Source organism: Cherax quadricarinatus, chromosome 9 (assembly GCF_038502225.1).
Source record: "Cherax quadricarinatus isolate ZL_2023a chromosome 9, ASM3850222v1, whole genome shotgun sequence".
Taxonomy (NCBI): domain Eukaryota; kingdom Metazoa; phylum Arthropoda; class Malacostraca; order Decapoda; family Parastacidae; genus Cherax; species Cherax quadricarinatus.
The window spans coordinates 2,325,296-2,350,323 of NC_091300.1; the positions used below are offsets into that span (position 1 = coordinate 2,325,296).

At 42.2% G+C, this 25,028-nt stretch overlaps 1 protein-coding gene across 6 annotated transcripts in view; it reads left to right on the forward strand.

Annotated features, from left to right (window-relative positions):
• The window catches only part of LOC128686172 (FGFR1 oncogene partner 2 homolog), an 83,383-nt gene that overhangs the window by 52,059 nt on the left and 6,296 nt on the right, over window positions 1–25,028 (forward strand). For 3 of the 6 annotated variants that reach the window (XM_070083160.1, XM_070083162.1, XM_070083161.1), the window contains 3 exons: window positions 17,105–17,248; window positions 18,795–18,917; window positions 24,442–25,028. The exon at window positions 24,442–25,028 is cut by the window's right edge and continues 6,296 nt beyond it. In XM_070083160.1, the coding sequence (XP_069939261.1) occupies window positions 17,105–17,248; window positions 18,795–18,917; window positions 24,442–24,648 (474 nt within the window). In that variant the 3' untranslated portion in view covers window positions 24,649–25,028. The remainder of the gene's footprint in view (window positions 1–17,104; window positions 17,249–18,794; window positions 18,918–24,441) is intronic. The other 3 variants (XM_053772948.2, XM_053772950.2, XM_053772949.2) reach the window with 1 other exon arrangement.

Genomic DNA, 25,028 nt, shown 5'->3' on the forward strand with positions numbered 1-25,028 from the left:
GATAGGAGTGAATGGAGACGAATGGTACTTGGGACCTGACGATCTGTTGGAGTGTGAGCAGGGTAATATTTAGTGAAGGGATTCAGGGAAACCGGTTATTTTTATATAGTCGGACTTGAGTCCTGGAAATGGGAAGTACAATGCCTGCACTTTAAAGGAGGGGTTTGGGATATTGGCAGTTTGGAGGGATATGTTGTGTATCTTTATATGTGTATGCTTCTAGACTGTTGTATTCTGAGCACCTCTGCAAAAACAGTGATAATGTGCGAGTGTGGTGAAAGTGTTGAATGATGATGAAAGTATTTTCTTTTTTTTTGGGATTTTCTTTCTTTTTTGGGTCACCCTGCCTCGGTGGGAGACGGCCGACTTGTTGAAAAAAAAAAAAAAAAAAAAAAAAGTTTACTGAGCATACCATGAAAAGTGTACGGTAGGGTTATAATTTAAAGAATTAGAGGTAAGACAGAATGTAGGATTGTGTATGAGCAGGGAGGCTTCAGAGTGGGTAAGGGATGTGTAGATCAAGTGTTTACATTGAAGCATATATGTGAACAGTATTTAGATAAAGGTAGGGAATTTTTTATTGCATTTATAGATTTAGAAAAGGCATATGATAGAGTGGATAGAGGAGCAATGTGGCAGATGTTGCAAGTATATGGAATAGGTGATAAGTTACTAAGTGATGTAAAGAGTTTTTATGAGGATAGTGAGGCTCAGGTTAGGGTGTGTAGAAGAGAGGGAGACTACTTCCCAGTAAAAGTAGGTCTTAGACAGGGATGTGTAATGTCACCATGGTTGTTTAATATATTTATAGATGGGATTGTAAAAGAAGTAAATGCTAGGGTGTTCGGGAGAGGGGTGGGATTAAATTATGGGGAATCAAATACAAAATGGGAATTGATACAGTTGCTTTTTGCTGATGATACCGTGCTTATGGGAGATTCTAAAGAAAAATTGCAAAGGTTAGTTGTTGAGTTTGGGAGTGTGTGTAAAGGTAGAAAGTTGAATGTGAACATAGAAAAGAGTAAGGTGATGAGGGTGTCAAATGATTTAGATAAAGAAAAATTGGATATCAAATTGGGGAGGAGGAGTATAGAAGAAGTGAATGTTTTCAGATATTTGGGAGTTGATGTGTCGGCGGATGAATTTATGAAGGATAAGGTTAATCATAGAATTGATGAGGGAAAAAAGGCGACTGGTGTGTTGAGATATATTTGGAGACAAAAAACGTTATCTATGGAGGCAAAGAAGGGAATGTATGAAAGTATAGTAGTGCCAACACTCTTATATGGGTGTGAAGCTTGGGTTGTAAATGCAGCAGTGAGGAGGCAGTGGAGATGTCCTGTCTAAGGGCGTGTGGTGTAAATATTATGCAGAAAATTCGGAGTGTGGAAATTAGGAGAAGTTGTGGAGTTAATAAAAGTATTAGTCATGGGCTGAAGAGGGGTTGTTGAGGTGGTTTGGTCATTTAGAGAGAATGGATCAAAGTAGAATGACATGGAGAGCGTATAAATCTGTAGGGGAAGGAAGGCGGGGTAGGGGTCGTCCTCGAAAAGGTTGGAAGGAAGGGGTAAGGGAGGTTTTGTGGGCGAGGGGCTTGGACTTCCAGCAGGCATGCGTGAGCCTATTCGGAGTTAATAAAAATATTAGTCAGTGGGCTGAAGAGGGGTTGTTGAGGTGGTTTGGTCATTTAGAGAGAATGGATCAAAGTAGAATGACATGGAGAGCGTATAAATCTGTAGGGGAAGGAAGGCGAGGTAGGGGTCGTCCTCGAAAAGGTTGGAAGGAAGGGGTAAGGGAGGTTTTGTGGGCGAGGGGCTTGGACTTCCAGCAGGCATGCGTGAGCGTATTCGATAGGAGTGAATGGAGACGAATGGTATTTGGGACCTGATGAGCTGTTGGAGTGTGATCAGGGTAATATTTAGTGAAGGGATTCAGGGAAATTGGTTATTTTTATATAGCCGGACTTGAGTCTTGGAAATGGGAAGTACAATGCCTGCACTCTAAAGGAGGGGTTCGGGATATTGGCAGTTTGGAGGGAAATGTTGTGTATCTTTATAGGTATATGCTTTTAAACTGTTGTATTCTGGGCACCTCTGCAAAAACAGTGATTATGTGTGAGTGAGGTGAAAGGTTGAATGATGATGAAAGTATTTTCTTTTTGGGTCACCCTGCCTTGGTGGGAGACGGCCGACTTGTTAAAAAAAAAAATTATTATTATTACCATCAATATACATTGTTCACTGAGTTTAATCATTTCTAATTTGGCATTTAAAGTAAGAAGCTTATGACTCCTCTTTTTATCACAGCTACCCTTAGATGCCATCATAAATGAGAGAGAACGAAAGAGAGGCGCGGAGAATGCAAACAAATTGAGAGTGAACAAGTGGTGGGCAGTCAAACGAACACAATTCACATGTGTTCATTTCGCATAATGCATGCATTTTGTGGAACTTTTCCCCACAATAAAAACCTTATATTGTGTACAACTTGTCTTCACGTTTGTGCACTAGAATAAATAACAGCAACACTCCCATTTTCATTTAACACACCATTTTTAGAGTGAATGATGCTATAAGTGAAGGCATACAAAATAATATATTTTTACAGTTACCCCCTAGTAATACGATACACAGCTTCTCTGGTGTTGGACAAGAGAAAACAGAATTCTTGCTGTCACTCCTACAAAGCCGCCTGACAACCACATCTCATATTTATGTCACTTCGTTCTATGGTTGTATGTATTATGGGTATATATGACATGTAGTGTGTTTCTTATATAATTCTTATATAAATATAGATTAATGAAAATGTGTATAATAATGTAATACATACGACATTTAAAGCACCCCAGAGTAATTGATAATAATAATAATACAGGTCCCCCATCACAAATCTGGCATCATTGGGACCTGTAGTGTGCTGGATTACTGAGTTTGCCGGATTACATTGTGGTTAGGTTAGAATACACTTAATAAAATTAACCAACTTGATTTAAAGTTCATTGAACACCAGCAAAAATCGAATATCAAGGTACTTTTCGTCATGAAAGCAATCAAAATCATGTCTATTTCTGTAATATATCTTCCATTCTATCAAATGAGACCAAAAAAAATGAGTATACAACCATAAAAACCATACGAAAATATACTGCAAAGAGGCGGCTAATGGCTGAGAAGTGAACTCCCTTATTTATCGTCCGTTTTTTTTATTTTTGGTGTACGTTAAGAAGCATCTTTCCATCATACATTGCCCAATTTTCAATGAGATAGCCCAACAAACAACTGAGAAAAAAAAAATATTTACCAAAAATCATGTATGGCAAGCCCAAGCCAGCTACTGGAAATAAGTCACTTTCACTTTTTTAGGTTATCCCAGGTTCTCTATACATACACTGCTATGTATGATAATCTATGTAACTGTATTTGTGTATACCTGAATAAACTTACTTATTTACTTACTTCTAGTCTGTCGACTGAGTACAAGAAACCGCCCATTCACCTATTTCAACTACCCAATAAAGTGGTGAGAAATTGGCAATTTGGCCAATTTCAACAGATGCTAATTTCAAAATAGGGTCCAGAATAAACAATGCAGACATTCCTGGCACTAAAATAACATTTTCTCTGTTCATTAGTCACGGCTCCAGGCCCCTCTTATATTACTCTTGCTTACCATTTGGAATTTTTATTTACACAAAAAAATAGAAGATTTACTGTTACGCAGACTACTGCATAACAGTATTTATATGAAGAAGCCATGGGATACAAGTACCATTCTCCTATCCCTGTCTTGGGGACTTATATTAGAGAAAACAGAGTATAACACAGGGCTAACTGTGATATACACTCGTACTGCACCATAAAACTGAAACAAAAAAGCTATATCCTCTTCATAGGTTATCACACATAACAGCATGTGTGTAGAGAACCTAGGATAACCCAAAAAAGTCAAAGTGGCTTATTTCTAGTACCTGGCTTGGGTTAGCCATATATGATTTTTGGTAAATACATATTCAGTTCCCAGCCAGGGTAGAAACATTGGGTGTGTTTCTTTACACCTCTTGTCTATGTTCACCCATCAGTAAATAATAAATAATGTCAACCCATATAAATAATATTTTTTTATTTTTATTATCACACTGGCCGATTCCCACCAAGGCAGGGTGGCCCGAAAAAGAAAAACTTTCACCATCATTCACTCCATCACTGTCTTGCCAGAAGGGTGCTTTACACTCCAGTTTTTAAACTGCAACATTAACACCCCTCCTTCAGAGTGCAGGCACTGTACTTCCCATCTCCAGGACTCAAGTCCGGCCTGCCGGTTTCCCTGAACCCCTTCATAAATGTTACTTTGCTCACACTCCAACAGCACGTCAAGTATTAAAAACCATTTGTCTCCATTCACTCCTATCAAACACGCTCACTCATGCCTGCTGGAAGTCCAAGCCCCTCGCACACAAAACCTCTCTTTACCCCCTCCCTCCAACCTTTCCTAGGCCGACCCCTACCCCACCTTCCTTCCACTACAGACTGATACACTCTTGAAGTCATTCTGTTTTGCTTCATTCTCTCTACATGTCCGAACCACCTCAACAACCCTTCCTCAGCCCTCTGGACAACAGTTTTGGTAATCCCGCACCTCCTAACTTCCAAACTACGAATTCTCTGCATTATATTCACACCACACATTGCCCTCAGACATGACATCTCCACTGCCTCCAGCCTTCTCCTCGCTGCAACATTCATCACCCATGCTTCACACTCATATAAGAGCGTTGGTAAAACTATACTCTCATACATTCCCCTCTTTGCCTCCAAGGACAAAGTTCTTTGTCTCCACAGACTCCTAAGTGCACCACTCACCCTTTTCCCCTCATCAATTCTATGATTCACCTCATCTTTCATAGACCCATCCACTGACACGTCCACTCCCAAATATCTGAATACATTCACCTCCTCCATACTCTCTTCCTCCAATCTGATATCCAATCTTTCATCACCTAATCTTTTTGTTATCCTCATAACCTTACTCTTTCCTGTATTCACTTTTAATTTTCTTCTTTTGCATACCCTACAAAATTCATCCACCAATCTCTGCAACTTCTCATCAGAATCTCCCAAGAGCACAGTGTCATCAGCAAAGAGCAACTGTGACAACTCCCACTTTATGTGTGATTCTTTATCTTTTAACTCCACGCCTCTTGCCAATACCCTCGCATTTACTTCTCTTACAACCCCATCTATAAATATATTAAACAACCACGGTGAAATCACACATCCTTGTCTGAGGCCTACTTTTACTGGGAAATAATTTCCCTCTTTCCTACATACTCTAACTTGAGCCTCACTATCCTCGTAAAAACTCTTCACTGCTTTCAGTAACCTACCTCCTACACCATACACCTGCAACATCTGCCACATTGCCCCCCTATCCACCCTGTCATACGCCTTTTCCAAATCCATAAATGCCACAAAGCCCTCTTTAGCCATATCTAAATACTGTTCACTTATGTGTTTCATTGTAAACACCTGGTCCACACACCCCCTACTTTTCCTAAAGCCTCCTTGTTCATCTGCTATCCTATTCTCCGTCTTACTCTTAATTCTTTCAATAATAACTCTACCATACACTTTACCAGGTATACTCAACAGACTTATTCCCCTATAATTTTTGCACTCTCTTTTGTCCCCTTTGCCTTTATACAAAGGAACTATGCATGCTCTCTGCCAATCCCTAGGTACCTTACCTTCTTCCATACATTTATTAAATAATTGCACCAACCACTCCAAAACTACATCCCCACCTGCTTTTAACATTTCTATCTTTATCCCATCAATCCCGGCTGCCTTACCCCCTTTCATTTTACCTACTGCCTCACGAACTTCCCCCACACTCACAACTGGCTCTTCCTCACACCTACAAGATGTTATTCCTCCTTGCCCTATACACGAAATCACAGCTTCCCTATCTTCATCAACATTTAACAATTCCTTGAAATATTCCCTCCATCTTCCCAATACCTCTAACTCTCCATTTAATAACTCTCCTCTCCTATTTTTAACTGACAAATCCATTTTTTCTCTAGGCTTCCTTAACTTGTTAATCTCACTCCAAAACTTTTTCTTATTTTCAACAAAATTTGTTGATAACATCTCACCCACTCTCTCATTTGCTCTCTTTTTACATTGCTTCACCACTCTCTTAACCTTTCTCTTTTTCTCCATATACTCTTCCCTCCTTGCATCACTTCTACTTTGTAAAAACTTCTCATATGCTAACTTTTTCTTCCTTACTACTTACTACTCTCTTTACATCATCATTCCATCAATCGCTCCTCTTCCCTCCCGCACCCACCTTCCTGTAACCACAAACTTCTGCTGAACACTCCAACACTACATTTTTAAACCTACCCCATACCTCTTCGATCCCATTGCCTATGCTCTCATTAGCCCATCTATCCTCCAATAGCTGTTTATATCTTACCCTAACTGCCTCCTCTTTTAGTTTATAAACCTTCACCTTTCTCTTCCCTGATGCTTCTATTCTCCTTGTATCCCATCTACCTTTTACTCTCAGTGTAGCTACAACTAGAAAGTGATCTGATGTATCTGTGGCCCCTCTATAAACATGTACATCCTGAAGTCTACTCAACAGTCTTTTATTTACCAATACATAATCCAACAAACTACTGTCATTTCGCCCTACATCATATCTTGTATACTTATTTATCCTCTTTTTCTTAAAATATGTATTACCTATAACTAAACCCCTTTCTATACAAAGTTCAATCAAAGGGCTCCCATTTTCATTTACACCTGGCACCCCAAACTTACCTACCACACCCTCTCTAAAAGTTTCTCCTACTTTAGCATTCAGATCCCCTACCACAATTACTCTCTCACTTGGTTCAAAGGCTCCTATACATTCACTTAACATCTCCCAAAATCTCTCTCTCTCCTCTACATTCCTCTCTTCTCCAGGTGCATACACTCTTATTATGACCCACTTTTCGCATCCAACCTTTACTTTCTTCTTTCTTTCAACACACCGGCCGTATCCCACCGAGGCGGGGTGGCCCAAAAGGAAAAACGAAAGTTTCTCCTTTTACATTTAGTAATATATACAGGAGAAGAGGTTACTAGCCCCTTGCTCCCGGCATTTTAGTCGCCTCTTACAACACGCATGGCTTACGGAGGAAGAATTCTGTTCCACTTCCCCATGGAGATAAGAGGAAATAAACAAGAATAAGAACTAGAAAGAAAATAGAAGAAAACCCAGAGGGGTGTGTATATATGTGCTTGTACATGTATGTGTAGTGTGACCTAAGTGTAAGTAGAAGTAGCAAGACGTACCTGAAATATTGCATGTTCATGAGACAGAAAAAAGGACACCAGCAATCCTACCATCATGTAAAACAATTACAGGCTTTCGTTTTACACTCACTTGGCAGGACGGTAGTACCTCCCTGGGCGGTTGCTGTCTACCAACCTACTACCTATAACCTTTACTTTAATCCACATAATTCTTGAATTTACACATTCATATTCTCTTTTCTCCTTCCATAACTGATCCTTCAACATTACTGCTACCCCTTCCTTTGCTCTAACTCTCTCAGATACTCCAGATTTAATCCCATTTATTTCCCCCCACTGAAACTCCCCTACCCCCTTCAGCTTTGTTTCGCTTAGGGCCAGGACATCCAACTTCTTTTCATTCATAACATCAGCAATCATCTGTTTCTTGTCATCCACACTACATCCACGCACATTCAAGCATCCCAGTTTTATAAAGTTTTTCTTCTTCTCTTTTTTAGTAAATGTCTACAGGAGAAGGGGTTACTAGCCCATTGCTCCCGGCATTTTAGTCGCCTCATACGACATGCATGGCTTACGGAGGAAAGATTCTTTTCCACTTCCCCATGGACAATAGAAGAAATAAAGAAGAACAAGAGCTATTTAGAAAAAAGGAGAAAAACCTAGATCTTTCTTCTTTCAACGTACCAGCCGTATCCCACTGAGGTGGGGTGGCCCAAAAGAAAAAACAAGTTTCTCTTTTTAAATTTAGTAATATATATAGGAGAAGGGGTTACTAGCCCCTTGCTCCCGGCATTTTAGTCGCCTCTTACAACACGCATGGCTTACGGAGGAAGAATTCTGTTCCACTTCCCCATGGAGGTAAGAGGAAATAAACAAGAACAAGAACTAGAAAGAAAATAGAAGAAAAACCAGAGGGGTGTATGTGTATATATATGCTTGTACATGTATGTGTAGTGTGACCTAAATGCACGTAAAAGTAGCAAGACATACCTGAAATCATGCATGTTTATGAGACAGACAAAAGACACCAGCAATCCTACCATCATGTAAAACAATTACAGGCTTTCGTTGTACACTCACTTGGCATTACGGTAGTACCTCCCTGGGCGGTTGCTGTTTACCAACCTACTACCTAGAAAAAACCTAGATGTATGTATATATACAGTGGACCCCCGGTTAACGATATTTTTTCACTCCAGAAGTATGTTCACGTGCCAGTACTGACCGAATTTATTCCCATAAGGAATATTGTGAAGTAGATTAGTCCATTTCAGACCCCCAAACATACACGTACAAATGCACTTACATAAATACACTTACATAATTGGTCGCATTCGGAGGTGATCGTTATGCGGGGGTCCACTGTATATGCATGTGCGTGTCTGTGAAGTGACCAAAGTGTAAGTAGGAGTAGCAAGATATCCCTGTTATCTAGCGTGTTTATGAGACAGAAAAAGAAACCAGCAATCCTACCATCATGCAAAACAGTTACAGGTTTCTGTTTCGCAGTCATCTGGCAGGACGGTAGTACTTCCCTGGGTGGTTGCTGTCTACCAACCTACTACCTACAAATTGCCAACCCATAAATAAATAATGTCAACCCATTCTTGACTGCGTATTGGAATTTGGACTGGCAGGCAGACAGGTATTGGACGGTGATGTCATATGTTTACTCTTGAGCATCGCTGAAAAAATAGAACATTTTTGCTACTGTGAGCGCAATTTCAAGGTACTTTTCATCATGAAAGCAATCAAAATCATATCTATTTCTGTAATATATCTTCCATTCTGTCAAATGAGACCGAAAAAACGAGAATATAACCATAAAAAACATACAAAAATGTACCGTTAAGCGGCCGTTAATGGCTGAGAAGTAAACTCCGCCATTTATGGTCTGATTTCTTTCATTTCTGGTGTACGTTAAGAAGTATCTTTCCATCATACATTGCCCAAGTTTCAATAAGATAACCCAACAAACAACAGAGAAAATAATAGTAGTAGTAGTAGTAATAATAATAATAATATCCTTATTTAATACACGTACATATACAAGGTATACAGGCCTAGCTGACATCAGTGACATACTACTATATAGAAAGCTGCTTGTTATGCTGAGTATATCAAGCAAATTTGGTCAGTGTCCCAGGATAACACCCACACCAGTCAACTAACACCCAGGTACCCATTTACTGATGGGTGAACATAGACAAGAGGTGTAAAGAAACACAGCCAATGTTTCTACCTTGGCTGGGAATCGAATATTTACCAAAAATCATACATGTCTAACCCAAGCCAGGTACTAGAAATAAGCCACTTTGTCTGACTTTTTTGGGTTATCCTCGGTTCTCTACACACATGCTGCTATGTGTGATAATCTATGAAGAGGAAATAGCTTTTTTGTTTCAGTTTTATGGTCGAGTATGAGTGTATGTCATAGTTAGCCCTGTGCTACACTCCGTTTTCTCTAATATAAGCCCCAAGACAGGGATAGGAGAATGGTACTTGTATCCCATGGCTTCTTTATACCTCTGTTGAACTGCTCCTTATTATGCCAAATATTATTCATTCTGGAGTATTTAACATGTTTATGTTATTTATATTGTTTATTATGTCATAATAGATCAATTGTGATAGGCAATAAGCTGAAGTGTTGATGTTAGCATAATAAAGCATATTCCCCTGCATCACGAGACTGAGCTCATGGCAACCAATGTTAGCATAATAAAGCATATTCCCCTGCATCACGAGACTGAGCTCATGGCAACCAATGTTAGCATAATAAAGCATATTCCCCTGCATCACGAGACTGAGCTCATGGCAACCAACAGTGGCTTCAAAGCCACCTTATCTTTAATGGACAATGTACTGTGTAGGTGCTTTATACAATGAAAAGCATTTTTTATTCATTGGAACCATGGCTAGGGCTAAAAGTAAGCAGGTTATAACAATAAATGAAGAAAAAGAAATTAGAATGACTTATGTAGTAAGTAGCACCACCAAACAGTACCAGCAGATTGGTGTGGTGGCCCTGGAAATTTGAAATTATGCTAGCCGAAATTAGTGCCGAATAACTGAAGGAACCGAATAACTGATTGCTGGATTTGTGATGGCGGGCCTGTAATAATATTATTATTGCATCTTCAACACTAGTGAGACACTTAGTGATTTTGATGTGTACCTGCATGCCAGCACATTGTGTAAGTTTATTTGCATACAGGTACACATAAGTTCACTTACCAGAGTACAGCCTCTCCTCACTTAGCAACGTACTCATTTACTGATGACTCGGACTTACGATGGGCTTTGACCAGTATGTATACCTAAATAATGTATATTAGAGCTGATTTCCACTATTCTATTTACACTATTTACAGTACACTAGTGTATAAACATTTAAAAATATACTAAAAATGTTATAAATGGTGCAAAGGTGACATGAAAACAACAACAAAGATGGTTGACACAAACCCACTACAGTGGAACCTCGGTTTTCATATGCCCTAGTTTGTATGTAAAACTATAGTTATTCTCTATAAAATGTATTTTTTGTTAATATTACCCATAAGAAATAATGTAAATCCAATTAATCCATTCCAGACACCCAAAAATGTTAACAAAAAATACATTTTATAGCGAATAAGTATAGTTGTACATACAAACTAGGGCATACGAAAACCAAGGTTCCACTACTATTATAGCATGCTTCTTGCTTAGCGACAAATTCGTTTACCTGGAGTTTACCTGGAGAGAGTTCCGGGGGTCAATGCCCCCGCGGCCCGGTCTGTGACCAGGCCTCCTGGTGGATCAGAGCCTGATCAACCAGGCTGTTACTGCTGGCTGCACGCAAACCAACGTACGAGCCACAGCCTGGCTGATCAGGAACCGACTTTAGGTGCTTGTCCAGTGCCAGCTTGAAGACTGCCAGGGGTCTGTTGGTAATCCACCTTATGTATGCTGGGAGGCAGTTGAACAGTCTCGGGCCCCTGACACTTATTGTATGGTCTCTTAACGTGCTAGTGACACCCCTGCTTTTCATTGGGGGGATGTTGCATCGTCTGCCAAGTCTTTTGCTTTCGTAGTGAGTGATTTTCGTGTGCAAGTTCGGTACTAGTCCCTCTAGGATTTTCCAGGTGTATATAATCATGTATCTCTCCCGCCTGCGTTCCAGGGAATACAGGTTCAGGAACCTCAAGCGCTCCCAGTAATTGAGGTGTTTTATCTCCGTTATGTGCGCCGTGAAGGTTCTCTGTACATTTTCTAGGTCAGCAATTTCACCTGCCTTGAAAGGTGCTGTTAGAGTGCAGCAATATTCCAGCCTAGATAGAACAAGTGACCTGAAGAGTGTCATCATAGGCTTGGCATCCCTCGTTTTGAAGGTTCTCATTATCCATCCTGTCATTTTTCTAGCAGATGCGATCGATACAATGTTATGGTCCTTGAAGGTGAGATCCTCCGACATGATCACTCCCAGGTCTTTGACGTTGGTGTTTCGTTCTATTTTGTGGCCAGAATTTGTTTTGTACTCTGATGAAGATTTAATTTCCTCGTGTTTACCATATCTGAGTAATTGAAATTTCTCATCGTTGAACTTCATATTGTTTTCTGCAGCCCACTGAAAGATTTGGTTGATGTCCGCCTGGAGCCTTGCAGTGTCTGCAATCGAAGACACTGTCATGCAGATTCGGGTGTCATCTGCAAAGGAAGACACGGTGCTCTGGCTGACATCCTTGTCTATGTCAGATATGAGGATGAGGAACAAGATGGGAGCGAGTACTGTGCCTTGTGGAACAGAGCTTTTCACCGTGCCTGCCTCGGACTTTACTCTGTTGACTACTACTCTCTGTGTTCTGTTAGTGAGGAAATTATAGATCCATCGACCGACTTTTCCTGTTATTCCTTTAGCACACATTTTGTGCGCTATTACGCCATGGTCACACTTGTCGAAGGCTTTTGCAAAGTCTGTATATATTACATCTGTATTCTTTTTGTCTTCTAGTGCATCTAGGACCTTGTCGTAGTGATCCAATAGTTGAGACAGACAGGAGCGACCTGTTCTAAACCCATGTTGCCCTGGGTTGTGTAACTGATGGGTTTCTAGATGGGTGGTGATCTTGCTTCTTAGGACTCTTTCAAAGATTTTTATGATATGGGATGGTAGTGCTATCGGTCTGTAGTTCTTTGCTGTTGCTTTACTGCCCCCTTTGTGGAGTGGGGCTATGTCTGTTGTTTTTAGCAACTGTGGGACGACCCCCGTGTCCATGCTCCCTCTCCATAGGATGGTAAAGGCTCGTGATAGGGGCTTCTTGCAGTTCTTGATGAACACGGAGTTCCATGAGTCTGGCCCTGGGGCAGAGTGCATGGGCATGTCATTTATCGCCTGTTCGAAGTCATTTGGCGTCAGGATAACATCAGATAGGCTTGTGTTAACCAAATTCTGTGGCTCTCTCATAAAAAATTCATTTTGATCTTCGACTCTCAGTCTGGTTAGTGGCTCGCTAAAAACTGAGTCATATTGGGACTTGAGTAGCTCACTCATTTCCTTGCTGTCATCTGTGTAGGACCCATCTTGTTTAAGTAAGGGCCCAATACTGGACGTTGTTCTCGACTTTGATTTGGCATAGGAGAAGAAATACTTTGGGTTTCTTTCGATTTCATTTATGGCTTTTAGTTCTTCCCGCGATTCCTGACTCCTATAAGATTCCTTTAGCTTAAGTTTGATGTTTGCTATTTCTCTGACCAGTGTCTCCCTACGCATTTCAGATAGAGTGACCTCTTTTAGCCGCTCTGTTATTCTTTTCCGTCGCCTGTAAAGAGAGCGCCTGTCTCTTTCTATTTTACATCTACTCCTCCTTTTTCTTAGAGGAATAAGTCTTGTGCATACATCGAGTGACACCAAGTTAATCTGTTCTAGGCATAAGTTGGGGTCTGTGTTGCTTAATATATCTTCCCAGCTTATATCAGTTAGGACTTGGTTTACTTGGTCCCACTTTATGTTTTTGTTTTTGAAGTTGAATTTGGTGAATGCTCCCTCGTGACTAATCTCATTTTGTCGGTCTGGGGCTCTGCGCATACATGTCTGAACCTCAATTATGTTGTGATCTGAGTATATTGTTTTTGATATGGTGACATTTCTTATCAGATCATCATTGTTAGTGAAGATGAGGTCTAGTGTATTCTCCAGTCTAGTAGGCTCTATTATTTGCTGGTTTAAATTGAATTTTGTGCAGAGATTTAAAAGCTCATGTGAGTGTGAGTTTTCATCAGAGCTACCTCCTGGTGTTATTACTGCAACAATATTATTTGCTATATTCCTCCATTTTAGGTGCCTTAAGTTGAAGTCCCCCAGGGGCAAGATGTTGGGTGCAGGAGCTGGAAGATTTTCCAGACAGTGGTCAATTTTTAACAGCTGTTCCTGGAATTGCTGGGATGTTGCATCCGGAGGCTTGTAGACTACCACAATGACTAGGTTATGTGGGTCTCAGTGAAAGCCGCGAACATTGCCTTTGCCTCTGCAAGCAGTCCACGGATGAAAGGTATTTTGTTGTTTGTTGCTGGCTTTAGACCCTGTATATTTGCAAAGAAGAATGTCATCGGACTGGTGGTATTGTTGGTACTGGGGGGGGATTTTTTTTCCGGCATTAGTATCTGTATCTGTTGGTTTGGAGTGGAGGCCATCGACTGTGGTTCCACTCCAGGAATGACTGGATTTGGTGTACAATTTCTGCCATTTCCTGCCAGTTTTTTTTTTCCTTCCTGGCACTAAAAAACCTCTCCCTCTTGAGTGGCTGTGGCTACCCAGGTTTTCCCATGGCCTGGATGTTTTGTATCTTTTTGTCCCCTTTAGATGGTGTGCCTGGCAATTTAAGTTATAAGAACATAAGAATGTAGGAACACTGCAGAAGGCCTACTGGCCCATACGAGGCAGTCCTTATCAAAACGACATCTACCTAAAGCTACTCAAGAAATAACTCCCGTACCCCTTAACACCAATCAAACCCAGCCCCTCCCACTCATATATTTGTCCAGTCTCTTCTTAAAGCTACCCAAGGTCCTAGCCTCTATCACCCCACTGGGAAGACTGTTCCACGCATCTACAACTCTGTTAGAAAACCAGTACTTACCTATGTCCTTTCTAAATCTAAATTTTTTTATTATATTTTTTTTTTATTATCACACCGGCCGATTCCCACCAAGGCAGGGTGGCCCGAAAAAGAAAAACTTTCACCATCATTCACTCCATCACTGTCTTGCCAGAAGGGTGCTTTACACTACAGTTTTTAAACTGCAACATTAACACCCCTCCTTCAGAGTGCAGGCACTGTACTTCCCATCTCCAGGACTCAAGTCCGGCCTGCCGGTTTCCCTGAATCCCTTCATAAATGTTACTTTGCTCACACTCCAACAGCACGTCAAGTATTAAAAACCATTTGTCTCCATTCACTCCTATCAAACACGCTCACGCATGCCTGCTGGAAGTCCAAGCCCCTCGCACACAAAACCTCCTTTACCCCCTCCCTCCAACCCTTCCTAGGCCGACCCCTACCCCGCCTTCCTTCCACTACAGACTGATACACTCTTGAAGTCATTCTGTTTCGCTCCATTCTCTCTACATGTCCGAACCACCTCAACAACCCTTCCTCAGCCCTCTGGACAACAGTTTTGGTAATCCCGCACCTCCTCCTAACTTCCAAACTACGAATTCTCTGCATTATATTCACACCACACATTGCCCTCAGACATGACATCTCCACTGCCTCCAGCCTTCTCCTCGCTGCAACATTCATCACCCACGCTTCACACCCATATAAGAGCGTTGGTAAAACTATACTCTCATACATTCCCCTCTTTGCCTCCAAGGACAAAGTTCTTTGTCTCCACAGACTCCTAAGTGCACCACTCACTCTTTTTCCCTCATCAATTCTATGATTCACCTCATCTTTCATAGACCCATCCGCTGACACGTCCACTCCCAAATATCTGAATACGTTCACCTCCTCCATACTCTCTCCCTCCAATCTGATATTCAATCTTTCATCACCTAATCTTTTTGTTATCCTCATAACCTTACTCTTTCCTGTATTCACCTTTAATTTTCTTCTTTTGCACACCCTACCAAATTCATCCACCAATCTCTGCAACTTCTCTTCAGAATCTCCCAAGAGCACAGTGTCATCAGCAAAGAGCAGCTGTGACAACTCCCACTTTGTGTGTGATTCTTTATCTTTTAACTCCACGCCTCTTGCCAAGACCCTCGCATTTACTTCTCTTACAACCCCATCTATAAATATATTAAACAACCACGGTGACATCACACATCCTTGTCTAAGGCCTACTTTTACTGGGAAAAAATTTCCCTCTTTCCTACATACTCTAACTTGAGCCTCACTATCCTCATAAAAACTCTTCACTGCTTTCAGTAACCTACCTCCTACACCATACACTTGCAACATCTGCCACATTGCCCCCCTATCCACCCTGTCATACGCCTTTTCCAAATCCATAAATGCCACAAAGACCTCTTTAGCCTTATCTAAATACTGTTCACTTATATGTTTCACTGTAAACACCTGGTCCACACACCCCCTACCTTTCCTAAAGCCTCCTTGTTCATCTGCTATCCTATTCTCCGTCTTACTCTTAATTCTTTCAATTATAACTCTACCATACACTTTACCAGGTACACTCAACAGACTTATCCCCCTATAATTTTTGCACTCTCTTTTATCCCCTTTGCCTTTATACAAAGGAACTATGCATGCTCTCTGCCAATCCCTAGGTACCTTACCCTCTTCCATACATTTATTAAATAATTGCACCAACCACTCCAAAACTATATCCCCACCTACTTTTAACATTTCTATCTTTATCCCATCAATCCCGGGTGCCTTACCCCCTTTCATTTTACCTACTGCCTCACGAACTTCCCCCACACTCACAACTGGCTCTTCCTCACTCCTCTTCCTCACTTAAATCCGTTATTCCTGGTTCTTACCTGGTTCGACACCCTCAGTACTTTATTAATATCTCCCTCGTTTATGCCCGTCATCCACTTATACACTTCAGTGATATCTCCCCTCATTCTACGCCTCTCCAGAGAGTGGAGATTTAAGGCTTTAAGTCTATCTTCATACGGGAGGTTCCTTACACAGTAAATCATTTTAGTCATTCTTCTCTGTATGTTCTCTAATGAGTCTATGTCCATCCTGTAGTCTTTCCTGTACTGAAGAGGTACACATTTCAGGGTGAAAAAGCTTACAGGAAGGGAGTTGGCATTTTCCTGTTGTCATATGGGCACGGCATTTTCTAGCGTGGTCATAGTTGCACGTCCCATCTGTTTTTCCAGATTTCCCATGTCTGCAGATACCAAGTGCATAGTATGTGCACAGGCTTGGTTTCCGTTTGCCTTGGGTTTCTGTGACTGTATTCCCTGTTGGTGCATGTTTACCTGTCTTATTCCTATCTTCCCTAGCACCAACAATGGAGCTCCCACCAGTTGTTTTTGGTAATATATCCTCACTATTGCTAGTGGAGTCCTCTTGTTTGCTATTTCCTGTTGTATTTCTTGTTTGCAATATTGGTTTTATCTTATCTTTGACTACACTTGTTTCCCCACTACGGCTCCTGTCCCCAATGAGGTCATTTATATGCATTCCTTCCTGCATATAATTCCCGACTACCTGGACAAAATCTCCAGCTTCACCATTACTGTCTCCCAGGACAGCATCTCCAGCTTCACCATTACTGTCTCCCAGGACAGCACCTCCAGCTTCACCATTTCTGTCTCCCAGGACAGCACCTCCAGCTTCACCATTACTGTCTCCCAGGACAGCACCTCCAGCTTCACCATTACTGTCTCCCAGGACAGCACTATCAGCCCCACATTTACTGACTACCAGGACATCACCTCCAGCCTTACAGTTTCTGACTACATGGCCAGTATCAAGGGCAGTACCATTCAGCCCAGACTTTTTATGTTCCCATCTGTTGTAGAAAGCTTCCAGGTTGTCTATGAAAGCAGCTTTGATGTTATCCTCTTTTAATACCCTTGTGATTTTAGTCCACAGATTTATCTCCTTTTGGGCATACCCAAAAACACTTCCCTGTTTTAATACTGCTTGTAGCTAGTTCTTGGATATCTGCACAAGGGGCGTGACACCAATTTCCACAAAAATGACAATTTATCCATGTGGAAGCCCGTTTGTTTGATTTATTGCAGACTACACACAGCTTCATAATGATTTGAATGGTTGATTTACTGTAATTCTACTAGCAACCTCTTGAATACTCTATTAATAACCTCTTTAAGTAAAGCTCTAGCTATCTGTATTTCTGTTTCTAACTGTACTTTTATATCAGGACAGCTTACCGGAGTACGCTCCTGGAGTTTGTTTTATATTTATTGTTTGTGTTTATAAGGGCGCCTACAACCTCATCCGTTTACAGTCTGCTTTATTGTCCAAGGGTTCGACCAGTCGAGGGTTCGGTCCAGTCGAGGGTTCGGAGCCAGTCTGATCTGATCAGTAGGTCACTTATTTAAAACATACTGGTCGGTGATTTGGGCTAACACATGAAGGATCTACTGGAAAATTCTACCCGAGTAATATGTTATTTGATTGATACAAAAGTATAACTTGCGTGTTGAAGAAACCGGTGACTGATGGCAACTCCTACAGTGACGAACGGTCGAGCCTCAACCCTTGTTTATCAATCGCTGTATCTAGCTTTTCTAGTTTTTCTTTTTGGCCTCCACCACAATAAATGCTATATTATCACTATAGTTGACTGGTGGAAATTTTGGAGGAGGGACGCTTTTTCTGTAGTAATAATTGCTTCTCGTTGTGTATATTGCGACCGCTGGTAACTACAGCGACATAGTCTTAGGAATGGAAGTCCGTCGTTGAGGAGAGGCTGTATATATAAAATACACAATAACTTTTAAACACTTGAAATTTTGGAAAGTTTCCAGACATAACTGATAGATGCAAGTGGTGCACAGACACTGTAATAGCAAATCAGGGAGCTATATAAACAAATTTTTGGTTGTAGTTTGAAATGTCCGTATTGGCGAATTGCTGTAAAGCGAAGCCCTCCTGTATACTGTGCTTATTTTAAATTTGAATTTTTTTAATTTTGTGTAAAACTGGCCAAATTACTGACTTCTTTGGAATTTAGATTAGGGAGTTCTTGCTTCAGGTGTCTACAAAAATGTGGCAGACTTGGGATACAGTATACGTATAATTTAAGTTTATTGTAGTGTTGGTGAGATAAGGGAAGCAGGCTATAAATAAGTAGATAAATTTCTGTAGTGTAAAGCACCCTTCTGGCAAGACAGTGATGGAGTGAATGATGGTGAAAGTTTTTCTTTTTCGGGCCACCCTGCCTTGGTGGGAATCGGCCGGTGTGATAATAAAAAAATAATAAAAATTTCTTCATACTCTTAAACAGCAATTAATATCATCCTATTTTTGTTTACTTCAGCTTGCAGCACAAATTGAGAGAATAAGTGAAATGGTGGCAGTTATGAGAAAAGCTGCATCACTTGGAGATGATGAGAGTCAACAGCAGCAAAGACTCATCACTGCTTTAGCTACTGAAAATAAGGTAACACATTTCATAACAGATGAAACATACATATATGTTCACTACACAAACACACATGCATGCACACACACACATACATACACATGCACATGTGTGCACATGCACACGTGCCCATGCACATGCATGTCTGCGCACATGTGTGGGCATGCACATGCACATTCACACACACACATTCACAGGTACGCGCACAAACACGTTCACACACACATGCATGCACGTTCACATACACATTCACATGCACACATGAACATTCACACCCGTACATTTGTACACACACGTTCACGCCCAGACTCAGATGAGTCAGAGGGATGCTAGGAAGTATTTCTTCAGTCATAGAGTTCTCAGGAAGTGGAATAGTCTAGCAAGTGATGTAGTGGAGGCAGGAACCATACATAGCTTTAAGACAAGGTATGATAAAGCTCATGGAGCAGGGAGAGGACCTAGTAGCGATCAGTGAAGAGGCGGGGCCAGGAGCTGAGTCTCGACCCCTGCAACTACAATTAGGTGAGTACACACACACACACACGTTCACATGTTCATGCACATACACACGTTCATGCACACACAAACACATTCATGCACACACACATACACACACCTTCATGCACATACACACATGTTCATGCACACACACACACACACATTCATGCACATACACATACACACACGTTCACACAAACACACGCGCACACATGTTCACACACATTCACGCACGCACGTGCACATGCACGTGATATGCAGTGGGAGAATGAAAGGGTGAGGTCAGTCTTTGTGTATGGGCTCCAGGAAGTCGAAGGGGAAACATATGAAGCAAGAAAACAAGGGGAAAAAAAAGCAATTGAAAGCATCATGAAAGCAATAGGAGAAGACGATATGACCCAGCTGGAAAATTTTCGGAGAATAGGGGGGTTTGTAAAAAAAAGAACCCGGCCAGTGAGAGTGACCTTCAAGGCAGAAGCGACTCGGACCAGGATACTGCAGGAGAAAGCACGATTAAGGGACATGACGGCATACAGGAGGGTGTATCTCGACCGCGACAGAACACAAGAAGAAAGGATGAAACTGAGAGAGATGGTACAAAGGCGAAAGGAGGAAAGAGAGGGGATGGAGAAGACAGACAGGAGATCCCAGACCCAGGAAGAAGATCTAATACAGCCTCCCTCACAACTTTCTATAGAAGCCTCCCAACCAGGTCAACCCCAGTGCAACCAAACACTCTAAATCAAAACACCCATGCCACATCCAATGCCCCCACCCACTACATTACAAACTTCACCCCCACAGCAACAACCCATAGTTCCTTACCAGGTCTCCCACTTCCCCAACCCCAATATACTTCCCAGACCACAGTCTTAGAAAAGAAGTTGAAGGTGTGGTATACAAATGCAGATGGAATAACAAACAAGTATGAGGAGTGGCACGAAAGAATCAAAGAGACATCCCCAGACATAATAGCACTCACAGAAACAAAACTCACCAGAATAATAACAGATTCAATCTTTCCATCCGGATATCAAATCTTCAGGAAAGACAGAGGGAGGAGAGGGGGAGGAGGAGTTGCACTGCTCACTAAAAACCAGTGGGGTTTTGAGAAAATGGAAGGAATGGATGGCATGGGCGAAAGGGACTACTTAGTAGGAACAATCCAGTCTGAGGGACATAAGGTGATAATTGCAGTAATGTACAACCCACCACAGAACTGCAGGAGGCCAAGAGAAGAATACGATGATAGCAACAGAGCAATGATCAACACACTAGCCGAGGTGGCCAGGAGAGCACACATGGGGGGAGCAAAGTTACTAGTTATGGGTGATTTCAATCACAAGGAGATTGACTGGGAAAACCTGGAGCCCCATGGGGGTCCCGAAACATGGAGAGCCAAGATGATGGATGTGGTACTGGAGAACCTCATGCATCAACATGTTAGAGACACTACCAGAGAGAGAGGAGAGGATGAACCAGCAAGGTTGGACCTTGTATTCACCATGAGTAGTTCGGACATCGAGGGTATCATGTATGAAAGGCCCCTGGGAGCTAGTGATCATGTGGTTCTGTGCTTCGACTACATAGTTGAGCTCCAAGTGGAGAGAGTAGCAGAAATAGGCTGGGAAAAACCAAACTACAAAAGGGGGAACTACTCAGGCATGAGGAACTTCCTTCAAGACATTCAGTGGGAGAGGGAACTGACAGGAAAACCAGTACAAGAAATGATGGACTATGTAGCAACAAAATGCAAGGAGGCAGAGGAGAGGTTTGTTCCCAAGGGAAACAGAAATAATGGGAAGAACAGAACGAGTCCTTGGTTCACCCAAAGGTGTAGGGAGGCAAAAACTAGGTGTAATAGAGAATGGAAAAGGTACAGAAGACAGAGAACTCAGGAAAATAAAGAAATCAGCCGAAGAGCCAGAAACGAATATGCACAGATAAGAAGGGAGGCTCAGAGACAATATGAAAATGACATAGCATCAAAAGTAAAGACTGACCCGAAGCTGTTGTACAGCCACATCAGGAGGAAAACAACAGTCAAGGACCAGGTAATCAGACTGAGGAAGGGTGATGGGGAATTCACAAGAAACGACCGAGAGGTATGTCAGGAGCTCAACACAAGATTTAAAGAGGTATTTACAGTGGAAACCAGTAGGACTCCAAGAAATCAGAACAGGGGGGCACACCAGCAAGTGCTGGATGAGGTACATATAACCAAGGAGGAGGTGAAGAAGCTGCTATGCGAACTTGACACCTCAAAGGCGGTGGGACCAGACAACATCTCTCCATGGGTCCTTAAAGAGGGAGCAGAGATATTGTGTGAGCCATTAACAAAGATCTTCAACACATCATTTGAAACTGGGCAACTCCCTGAGGTATGGAAAATGGCAAATGTAGTCCCAATTTTTAAAAAGGGAGACAGACATGAGGCACTAAACTACAGACCTGTATCTCTAACGTGTATAGTATGCAAGGTCATGGAGAAGATCATCAGGAGGAGAGTGGTGGGGCACCTGGAAAGAAACAAGTGTATAATTGACAACCAGCACGGTTTCAGGGAAGGAAAATCCTGTGTCACAAACCTACTAGAGTTTTATGACAAGGTGACAGAAGTAAGACAAGAGAGAGAGGGGTGGATCGACTGCGTATTTTTGGACTGCAAGAAGGCTTTCGACACAGTTCCTCACAAGAGGTTACTGCAAAAGCTAGAGGACCAGGCACACATAACAGGAAAGGCACTGCAATGGATCAGAGAATATCTGACAGGGAGGAAACAACGAGTCATGGTACGCGACGAGGTGTCAGAGTGGGCGCCTGTGACAAGCGGGGTTCCACAGGGGTCAGTCCTAGGACCTGTGCTGTTCTTGGTATACGTGAACGACATAACGGAAGGGATAGACTCAGAAGTGTCCTTGTTTGCAGACGATGTGAAGTTAATGAGAAGAATCGAATCGGACGAGGATCAGGCAGGACTACAAAGAGATCTGGACAGGCTACAAGCCTGGTCCAGCAACTGGCTCCTAGAATTTAACCCTGCCAAATGCAAAGTCATGAAGATTGGGGAAGGGCAAAGAAGACCGCAGACACAATATAGTTTAGATGGCCAAAGACTGCAAACCTCACTAAAGGAAAAAGATCTGGGGGTGAGTATAACACCGAGCATATCTCCTGAGGCGCACATCAATCAGATAACTGCTGCAGCATACGGGCGCCTGGCAAACCTACGGATAGCGTTCCGATACCTCAGTAAGGATTCGTTTAAGACTCTGTACACCATCTACGTCAGGCCCATACTGGAGTATGCAGCACCAGTTTGGAATCCACACCTAGTCAAGCACGTCAAGAAATTAGAGAAAGTGCAAAGGTTTGCAACAAGACTAGTCCCAGAGCTACGGGGATTGTCCTATGAAGAAAGGTTGAGGGAAATCGGCCTGACGACACTGGAGGCCAGGAGGGTCAGGGGAGACATGATAACGACATATAAAATACTGCGCGGAATAGACGAGGTGGACAAAGACGGGATGTTCCAAAGATGGGACACAGACACAAGAGGTCACAATTGGAAGTTGAAGACTCAGATGAATCAAAGGGATGTTAGGAAGTATTTCTTCAGTCATAGAGTAGTCAGGCCATGGAATAGCCTAGAAAGTGATGTGGTGGAGGCAGGAACCATACATAGTTTTAAGGCGAGGTATGATAGAGCTCATGGGGCAGGGAGAGAGAGGACCTAGTAGCAATCAGCGAAGAGGCGGGGCCAGGAGCTGTGACTCGACCCCTGCAACCACAAATAGGTGAGTACAAATAGGTGAGTACACACGTTCACACACATGTTCACGCACGTGCGCACACACCCACGTTTATGCACGCACACACATGTTCAAACACAAACACACACATTCATGCGCACACACACATTCATGTGCACATACACACATTCACGCACACACACACATTCACGCACTCACATTCACGCACACACACACACACATTCACGCACACACACACACACATGTTCATGCACACACACACACACACACACACACACACACACGTTCACACACACACACACACACACATGTTCACGCACACACACATATGTTCATGCACACACACACACACACACACACATGTTCACACGCACACACACACACACACACACACACACACACACACACACACACACACACACACACACACACACACACACACACACACATGTTCATGCACACACACACACACATGTTCACATGCACACACACGTTCACGCACATGCGCGCGCGCACACACACACACACACACACACACACACACACACACACACACACACGCACGCACGCACACACACACACACACACACGCACGCGCGTGCGCGCACACACACGCCCATACTGGAGTATGCAGCACCAGTCTGGAACCCACACCTGGTCAAGCACGTCAAGAAGTTAGAGAAAGTACAAAGGTTTGCAACAAGGCTAATCCCAGAGCTCAAGGGAATGTCGTACGAGGAAAGGTTAAGGGAAATCGGACTGACGACACTGGAGGACAGAAGGGTCAGGGGAGACATGATAATGACATACAAGATACTGCGGGGAATAGACAAGGTGGACAGAGATAGGATGTTCCAGAGAGGGGACACGGGGACAAGGGGTCACAACTGGAAGCTGAAGACTCAGACGAGTCACAGGGATGTTAGGAAGTATTTCTTCAGTCATAGAGTTGTCAGCAAGTGGAATAGCCTAGCAAGTGAAGTAGTGGAGGCAGGAACCATACATAGTTTTAAGAAGAGGTATGACAAAGCTCAGGAAGCAGAGAGAGAGAGGATCCAGTAGCGATCAGTGAAGAGGCGGGGCCAGGAGCTGAGTCTCGACCCCTGCAACCACAATTAGGTGAGTACACACACACACACACACACACACACACACTATTCATATTCATTCAGTCATTCATTTATATTTATGTGCCTTCAATTTTCTCATGCATCTACTGTCTATTACCACAAGTTTCAGCAGTACACTCTCAAGAAATATTTTTTCAACAGGGTTTAAGGGAAATGCTCAACATTGCCAGCCGTTCTGGTTCCATTCTTCCTGCTGCTTGTTCAGTTGATGCAGGCACACAGACTGAACAAGATTCAACAAAGGTTGAAGAACAAAGTCAACCTATAGAACAAGATGGTGTTAACCCTAAAAATCTACCAAAAGAGGAGAACAAATCGTTAGAATCTCATGAGACTACAGTGTCATGATAATAACTAAGAATATATAATGGCTTTTTTCTAATGCTTGTCCCTCTCTTATGTTTAGAGGGACAAGAATGCTGTCTTTAAACTTATTGTGGTAAGCAAATTGCTAGCATTGGAAACAGTATCTTTAAACTGATAAAGCTGAGCAGCAATTGATCTTATAGATATCGTATGTAAATGGACCTTATAATCTCAGTCAAGTGACCAGTGAATTTTATTAATGAACTGAAAATTAAGAGTGATATATGACAGTAATATTTGAAATATTTTCAAGATGTGCATATGTCAGTCTTAACAAGAGGTACAGACTACTACTATAAAGCCATTTACTTTAATATGATTTATTTTAGCAACTGTTCCTATTATAGGATTGTTTTGAAATG